Genomic DNA, 8850 nt, shown 5'->3' with positions numbered 1-8850 from the left:
TTAGATGGTCACGATCTATGTGGATTGTAGACCACCCAATGGGTTCGTATATTGAAAATTATACAAAGCCCGTTTGTTGATGCATGTCTTATGGGAATACTAATATAAGTATTACGAAAAAATGGGTCTGTAATTCACGTAGGAATAGGAAGAGAAGAACCGCGATTTTTATCGTGATGATAAGCAAATCAAGAATGTGAAATGATGCTCATTATTTGATTTTTGGTGAGGAAATAAAATTTTATTATTTTTTCTTTTACACACTTATAAAAACTCATTGGTTGAACTTCATCTATTTGTAAACAAATTCTTATTTTTGAGCACCTAACATTAAGTATCACCTGTTTTTCAGCATTATAAAGATATTTATTTGTAATTCACCACAATCCCGAATTAATTCTAACAGATTGCCCAGAATAACGTTAGAGAATGTTAAAGAAAATAAACTTAAATTACCACCTCCAAGCGTGGTAGCTAGATGGTGGAACTCGATTAATCTCATTAATATGCTCAAATCGCCACCATCCATGCATTGGATAAGAATCCATCGGTAGGACAATGGGTGTGGCTCTAAAGTTACTTTACGAAAGAGTGATTTAAATTTCGAATAACAACAGATGTAACACGAGACAAAAGTAACGCATTGAAAATCTTATTCAATTACATGACGTTGGAGAAGACGCCTTTCGACTTTCCCAGTTCAGGAAATATTTTCGACTTCCGGTGACCGGGCGAGCAAAAGGACTTACCCCTTGTATGGATACAAATCGATTCATCTGCTCTCTCTTCCATTGGAGTTGGTTGCCCTCTCTCCAGCCGGTGAAAACCGAAGACAGTTGGGCCAAGCTGAAGCTGAAGCTGAGAGTGTTCAGACAAAAGAGACAGACAATATCCTCGTCGTAATAAGAAAATCTCAGATAAGCGAAAAACCAGCCAACTCTGTTTCCAACTGCCACTCACCCAGACACTGTACCAGAAAGGAAAGAGCAGATCCAAGCCCTCCTCGCCCAACAACAACAACAGGGTGAAAAAAAAAAGGAGTTTTTTTTTTTTTTGGGACCTTTTTTCTTGATTTCTATGGAACTATTGTCTTGATCCGATCGACACGCCCTTTTCTTGTCTTTTATTGTAAATTTTTTTATGTTTTAATTTCAAAATTTTTGTTTTTTTTTTTTTTTGGGGGGCAGTCCCACCCACCGTCCCAGCAAAAAAGCAAAGCCCCCAAGAGAAACAAAAAGCAGCCTTTCCTTCTTCTGCAGCATCCGTTTTCACTCAAATTGAATTAAAGTCGATGAACACTGCGGTGCCACTGCCACACACCCACACAAGAACCTAATTTTCAAATCTACCACCACCCTCAAGTCGACGAGGAGGACGAGGAGGAGGAGGCAAAGGAGAGAACATCCCCCAATCAACCTCGCACAGCTAGACACACACCTCCTTCTCTGTACGTTCACAAGGATGGGAGTGATGATGGGTCAAGAAAGCTAAAGCTCGTACAACACTCTGATGGGTCATCCTCGTTCTCTCTCTTCTCCGTCTGGCCATTTCTCTCTGTGAGTGAGCAAGAGAGAGAGAGAGAGAGAGAGAGAGAGAGAGAGAGAGCGAATTTGAGTGGTTTTAGCTGAAGCTAGTAGTAGCTCAGTCGTTTTGGCGGTGGGCGTGCCACTACTGGTTGTGGTTGTGGTCGTGTCTTTGATTGATGGGTTGTGCGGCGTCCAAGATCGACAACGAGGACGTGGTGCGGCGCTGCAAGGAGCGCCGCCGCCTTATGAAGGAGGCCGTCTACGCCCGCCACCACCTCGCCGGCGCCCATGCCGACTACTGCCGCTCCCTCCGCCTCACCGGCTCCGCCCTCTCCGCCTTCGCCGACAATGAGCCCCTCGCCGTCTCCGACCAGACCCCCGCCGTGTTCGTCCGCCCCCAACGCCGCCGCTCCCCATCCTCCGTCTCTGGCTACTCCTCCTACTCCGCCCCCGCCCCCGCCCCCGCCCAACCGTCACTCCGCCGCGCCCCGTCCGCCTCCCCCTCAGTCCCCGAGTCGCATCCCCCACCGCCTCCTCCGCCGCTGTCCCCAACCATCGCCAGCTCTAAGCTCCCTCACATCCTCTCCGCCTCCAGCGTCTCTTCCAACTCCGCCTCTAATCGGAATCCTCCCCCGCGCGTCGGCGAGTCGCACCACGACCACCGGCGGCGCAACAGCAAGCCCATGAAGCTCCCTCACATCCTCTCTGAGTCGAGCCCTAATTCCTCCCCGCGAAGCCTCAAATCCGACTTCACCGCCGGCTTTTATCCGACCGCCTATCCCAACTCGACCTACACGAGCACGCCGTCGCAGGCCTCCTCCGTCTGGAACTGGGAGAATTTCTACCCCCCTTCTCCTCCCAACTCCGAGTTCTTTGATCAACGCGGTCGGACCAATAATCAGCGAGGGCCCCAGCTCGAAAACGATGAAGAAGGGGACGAAGACGCGTCGGCCTCGGAGTACGATTTCTTCCGCCGCGACGGCCCGAGCAAAATTCGGGACGACGAAGCGCGCACTAAATCCTACGATTTCAAGCGAGCCGCGGCCAGCACTGACGGTGGCGGTGAGACCGAAAGGGAGGAGGTGCAGTGCAGCGACTGGGGCGACCACTATAGCACCACGAGCTCGTCCGAAGACGAGGAGGAGGGTGACGACGACGGAGCGTCCAGATCGGAGATCGGGACGCGGTCAAACTTCGGAGGATCGGTGCGGAACGGCCCCGTTGACGCGGAACCCATGAAGCCTCCGCAGCCTGCGTCGAGTTTCGGCAAATCTGACGAGAAGTCGGAAGATATGAGCTACGGCGACCACGAGATGGTGGAAGAGGAGAATAAAATGGTGGTGAGGCACAAGGATTTGAAGGAGATCGTGGACGCGATCAAGGAGAATTTCAATCTGGCAGCTTCCGCCGGCGATCAGGTGTCGGAGATGCTCGAAATCGGGCGTGCCCAGCTCGATCGCAGCTTCAAGCAGCTCAAAAGTGAGCTGCTTTTTCCTTTCTTCTTTCCTTCAGTCTCGAAGAAATTCAAGTTCTGTTTGGATTAGATTCAAAATCAGAGCTGGGTCAGTTTTGATTAGATTCCAGATTCAAGTGATTACTGGGTCGTCTTTTGTCTTGAACTGTTCTTGGATCTGGGTCGATTTGATCATGTTCTGATCGTGAATGATTGAGATTTTATCCTTCTCTTGTTGTTTCTTGTTGGGTGCAGAGACTGTGTATCACTCAACGAGCGTGTTGAGCACGTTGAGCTCGAGCTGGACATCGAAACCGCCCTTGGCAGTGAAGTACCGGCTTGATGCCGGTTCGCTCACTGAACCGGACGGCCTGAAGAGCCTCTGCTCCACTCTGGACCGGCTCTTGGCTTGGGAGAAGAAGCTCTACGAGGAAGTGAAGGTGCCCTCTAGTTTTCTTGTTTCTCTCCATGTCTCTTTGCTTTTTAGTCCGTTAGCTGTTTAAATCTAATCGAGTAATACTAGGCATGCTACTCTAGGTTTGATGTGCTGTTTCTTGTGGGCATTTGAGTAAGTGGAACACAACCAACTTCAGTAAGAGACGACACTTTTATTTGAAAACTGGATTTACTGTTGCTCTTGGCATACTTAGTGGTACTCTAATTGTATGTCCTCAAAAGATCTGTAGAGGAAAAGGGTGGTCCAGAATGACTTGGATTCCCACCAATGCCAATTGCGTTAGTCCACAGCAGTGGTTTGGAATTGTCCCAAGTACCCTTCTCGCTTTGTTGTTATTCTCTTGCACAGTCTCTCAAACTTGGTCTTCCTCGAGAAAGTGGAGGATGAAACCATTGACTTTCTAGTGGATAGAGAGCTTTGCTTTTTCACAACCTTCTGTGGTTCCATTAACATGACCAAAATGCCCTGGGGCCTTTGGTCAACCCTGCTGGGATGAATGAGCACCTTTGGTTGGCACTTGCTCCTGTGGGATTGGGATAAGAATATGCTTGTGGATGTGCCTGCCTCATCTTATCACATTGAGTTCTTTTGTTGTAGAGGGCACTCCTTGTTTTTTTCCTCATCTGCATCTAAATCCTTTGTCATTGTTGAGTTTGGATCCTTTGGGATAGAATGTATAAGATGTGTAATCCCATTGAATTCTTGGCAATGGCAATGTAGTTTGGCATGCATAAAATGAGTATAGTGGAGATAAGAATGTTTCGCTGGATGAAGTGGACATCCGGAGAGAGGTGGTGTTGGAAATGAGAAAATCAATGAAAAGTTGGTGTAGTCCCAATTGTTAACAAGATGAAAAAGGCACATGAGACGTGCTTTTGACTCTTGACGTGTGAAAGGACGGTCTTTGGAAACTTAGGTGAGAAGATACAATATCATAATGAAGTTGCACGTTGAAAGAAATAGGAAAAATCTGAAAATTCCACAGGTAAGACTATTGTGAAGGATCTGAGTTTTTGGATCTTGCTAAAATTGGACAGGTTACCCAAGTGCAGTAGTGTAAGTCTGTGTGGGGATCTGTGTAGTTGACCCCACTTAGGAGTATAAAATTCGGTTGTCAGTGTGTCCTTTGTTGTATCTAATGTTTTTTTCACAATTTTACCACACATTTTCGTAGTTTTAACTGACAATTGATCAGTAAGGTGTTCAAAATTTTGTTTGTATCCATTTGCACTTGGTTTCCTAGTTTAGTATAATTAGGTACTACAAGATTTTATATTCATCCTTCTCATTCAGATTTCCACAAAATGTAAGTATCTCGTTTTCTTTATTTCTATACTTCAAAGAACCAAGAACTAAAACAGAATAGAAGAAAAAGATTTGCAAAACTACAAACCTTGTCCCGCTGTAATTAAATATGCCCTAGGATATTATAATTGTCTAAAGAGAGAGTCATTCATTACATCTGTACCGTCAACTGTATTAATGACTTCATTTATATTGCAAAAACACCATTTTTTGAGTTGCTTTAAAAGGTCGGGTAAGAACTTAAACTAGTACAGAGATTTGATCTTTCGTGTCTAATGCCTTCTCCATATATTTGGATGGGTTTCCTCTTTCACATGTTATTTTTACTACATGGAAAATTAATTGCTCGTTTAACACCTCTTATTGAAATAGGCTAGGGAAGGTGTGAAGATAGAGCATGAAAAGAAGTTGTCAGCTCTTCAGAGCCAGGAAAGCAAGGGAGAAGATGAAACCAAGTTAGACAAGACTAAAGCCTCGATAAAGAGGTTGCAGTCGCTAATAATTGTTACGTCTCAGGCTGTCTCTACGACTTCAAATGCAATCATTGGCCTTAGAGACAGTGATCTTGTCCCCCAGCTTATTGACCTCTGCCATGGGTGAGTTGTATACTCTTGTATTAACAGAGGAGGTGTGCATACTCATTTTATTGACTTTTTGAATGAGGTTGGTCATGCGTTTTCCTATTGAACCCATGACTGAATGCTTAAAGTGCTGGAGTTTTCCTGACTTTGGAGAAGTTCCTAGTTGCATTGCAAGGTCATTATACTGTTGAATACCATAAACAGGTTTAGTCTGTCGTTGGCTTAAAATTAACAGCTGTAATCAACTTTAGCCAATTTTTCTTGTTGACTTCGAAGATGAATAGATTGTGCTTTTCTTACTGCATTTTTTCTCCTAAGATACGCAAAATAATGTGGGGGAAGCATTACGGTTAATAGTGTAGATCTGCACAGACAGACTGGATTGACTGTTCGCTCTTTGGAGTCATTTTGCATGTGCTAGAGTTGATCATCAGCATACTGACTTGGTAGGTGGGTTCATTATGAGTGTCTGCTTTCTTTTGCCACTTGCTGAAACCATGTGGGTCTCACTCTGCAGTACAGTTCAATCAGTAGCACACCTTAAATTCACAAAATGGCCCCGATTCTGCATCTAAAGGGTAATCTTGTTTTCTTTACCAACACCGGCAGTTATTTTGTGACAGAGGAATTTCTTCTGGTAGTTAGGCACAAAAGACATGGATTGTATATGGCCCACAATCATGTCTTTACAAGGGAAAGAGCTTATATAATTGGACATAGCAAACACAATTTTCTGATCCAGTACATATATTTTCAAGAGTCTCAATGTTGAAATGTGCTCCATCAGGTTGCCGTTATGGAAGAAGATGAGTCTTTGACTGGTAGAAGCTAATACTGCTAGGTCTACTAAGACTTATCTTTTTTTTTTTTTTTTGGGTATATGGAGAGATGTGATAGACTCTCATTGGAAGTTGAATCTAGTCCGCTTGTTTTTATGCCCACTGGCAGTCTGCCACATTGCTTAAATATACCAAATCTGCAAAGCATTGTTAATATACCCAGCGTTATTCATAGAAATTTGACTGAGTATGATTAAGAAATGGCTGCTCTGGGAGTCTTACTGCGTATGAACTGCTTGGAAAATGGGTTCTCCTAGTCATATTGACCATGGAGTTTTCTTCCCTCGGAGTGTGCCCTTGACAAGGTAAGGTAGTTGTTAGTGAGTTTGTTTGGAATGGTAGCTTGGAGCAACCCAACCACCTTTTGTTTTTTCCATTCTAAAGTTGAAGGTTGTGCTTGATTGGCCGCTTGGCAAGTGTATTTTCTCGTCCCTTTTACGGGTAACAAATTGGAAGCTTTCAGCGAATTAACTCCTGCTAGAAACTTCTTTGAGCTCATAATTTGTGTAACAAGTTTAACTTATATGAAAGAGGATCTGCAAAATCGAAAGTTCCTGCTGAATAGTGCTAATTGATCAATGGAAAGAGAAATTATAGTCAAGACTGAAATCACTTCATTTTGAACCCCACCCCCCAAAAAAAATCAAAAAACAAAAAAAGCAAAAGAAAGAAATCACTTCATGAAGTGCTGCCTCATTTGAGCATGTCAAGTGTCTCTTGTTATCTTCTGGAGTACCCTTTGCATATCTGTATAGTTTTTCACGCAGGGTAAATCGGTTGCAGAAAGGAGGGTGTATAGTGCAAAACATGAAAAGCTAGTTGTCGTTTCAAATGTGGAAAGTTGTTTTGTAAAACCTGACATGTGCCCTGTCATTGACATACTGAAGCCTACATATTTCAACTTATAGGCTGTTATGTGACCCAGTTCTCGTCTATGAATTATGCTGTACTCTTTCCAATTATATATCTGGAAACTTTAGATTTATTGACCTGACAGAAAAAGGTCTCTTTCTGGAGACTAAATGCTTAATATCAGACACTTGTTCACTGTGCTCATTGCAGGTTTATGTACATGTGGAGGTCAATGAATGAATACCATGAGATTCAGAACAACATTGTGCAGCAAGTCAAGGGCCTTGTGAACCGAGCAAACAAGGGCGAGTCTACTTCTGAATTGCATCGGCAGGCGACACGTGACCTCGAATCGGCTGTTTCTGCATGGCATTCCAGTTTCTGCCGCTTAATTAAGTTCCAACGTGATTTTATCCATTCCCTCCACAGCTGGTTCAAGCTGACTCTCCTTCCTGTTGACAATGATAACAATGGGACCCGGGAACATTCTGATGTCTATGCCTTCTGCGATGAGTGGAAGCTTGCGCTAGATCGTGTCCCAGACACTGTTGCTTCTGAAGCTATCAAAAGCTTCACTAACGTTGTTAACGTGATCTCTGTAAAACAGAGAGAAGAAATGAAGGTGAAAAAGAGGATGGAGGCTGCATCAAGGGATCTGGAGAGAAAGGCTTCATCTCTTCGGAGCATAGAGAGGAAATACTACCATTCGTACTCTATGGTTGGTATAGGGCTACCCGGTCCCGGGCCCGACAATGGCCAGGTACTGGATGCGCGGGACCCACTGACCGAGAAGAAAGTTGAACTTGCAACCTGCCAAAGGAGGGTAGAAGATGAAATGCTGAGACATTCCAAGGCAGTGGAGGTGACAAGGGCAATGACCATGAACAATCTTCAAACGGGTTTGCCAGGAGTTTTCCAGGCATTGACTAGTTTTTCATCCTTGTTCACGGACGCGCTTGAGGCGGTATGCACTTGTTCTTATGCCATCAATTAGGCATATGTATACACATTCTTTGGGTCTGGGATTTTTGTTAAGGTGGGAAGGATGAGAGCTGGGTAATTTTGGCAGCAGGCTCTCACTATTTATATTGAGTTGTGTTGCTTCTTTGGAGGGAACTCGTTTGGTTGTAAATATTGAATTTTGCGACGGCGTCATTATTTTTATGGATGGGTGGTGGACTGCTGGGCGATGTCCCTGTACAGGAAGTTGCTTGGTCTGTTGTTGTCCTGGAGCTTTGCAATGGATAAAAGGAGCATAATGCTTTCTCTCCCTTCTTCTCCTGTAAGGTCGTCTGAAGTTCTGCAGGCACACCAAGTCTCTACTGGAACATCAAAACTAGGAGTATTTGAAGCTTCGTCCTTGTCTTGTTTGAATTTTCCTTAAATCATGCAATGACGGTCTTGTGCTGTTCCTCTCTACTGAAACGGCCCCGTCCTCCTTTGTTGAAGATGCCGTGCATACTGGTTTTGTTTGAATCGACTGAGAATCTTTAAGAACAACACTCGGATCGGTGATGGTTGGGTGATCACCTATGTGGTTAATTGTCCCCACTACAGTTGGATGAATGGAGGCGAAACTCACAGTCGTGTTGAATAGTCATAAGTATGATATGAATACCGAACTGATTGCCGACACCTATGAAGATTGAGCCTGAGGAATTTCGGTGGAAGAAGCATTTTCAACTTGTAGTGTGTTAAGATCGCGTTGTGTCAGCAAAACCGTGCTGGAGTGAGAAGATGAAGGCAAATGGGAAGCTATTTTTTTATGGAGAAGGCTTGCATCATTCCACTGTTTGAACCTGGCCGACGTGGTCCCGATGGAGGTTGTGATTGCATA

The 8850-nt window shown here is 44.5% G+C and overlaps 1 protein-coding gene across 1 annotated transcript; it reads left to right on the top strand.

The window, feature by feature from the left end:
• Positions 1 to 1551: 1551 nt before the first annotated feature.
• On the top strand, positions 1552 to 8283 carry LOC115732863 (nitrate regulatory gene2 protein). Its single transcript, XM_048285299.1, has 4 exons — positions 1552 to 3005; positions 3235 to 3419; positions 5114 to 5337; positions 7224 to 8283. Exons 1-4 carry the CDS (start codon positions 1703 to 1705, stop codon positions 8005 to 8007), a joined length of 2496 nt encoding a protein of 831 aa, XP_048141256.1. The 5' UTR covers positions 1552 to 1702; the 3' UTR covers positions 8008 to 8283.
• The last annotated feature ends 567 nt before the right edge of the window (positions 8284 to 8850 follow it).

This window comes from Rhodamnia argentea, chromosome 9 (assembly GCF_020921035.1).
Source record: "Rhodamnia argentea isolate NSW1041297 chromosome 9, ASM2092103v1, whole genome shotgun sequence".
Lineage (NCBI taxonomy): Eukaryota > Viridiplantae > Streptophyta > Magnoliopsida > Myrtales > Myrtaceae > Rhodamnia > Rhodamnia argentea.
The sequence above is the reverse complement of the archived record's forward strand: the minus strand, read 5'-3'. Positions and strand labels throughout refer to the sequence as shown.

What these genes read in the sequence shown, in the direction of transcription:
- LOC115732863 (XM_048285299.1), top strand. Translation starts at nt 1,703, where the DNA reads ATGGGTTGTGCGGCGTCCAAGATCGACAACGAGGACGTGGTGCGGCGC. An exon ending in CAGCTTCAAGCAGCTCAAAA is followed by an intron (nt 3,006 to 3,234) that starts GTGAGCTGCTTT and finishes TGTTGGGTGCAG; the next exon opens with AGACTGTGTATCACTCAACG. An exon ending in CTTATTGACCTCTGCCATGG is followed by an intron (nt 5,338 to 7,223) that starts GTGAGTTGTATA and finishes TGCTCATTGCAG; the next exon opens with GTTTATGTACATGTGGAGGT.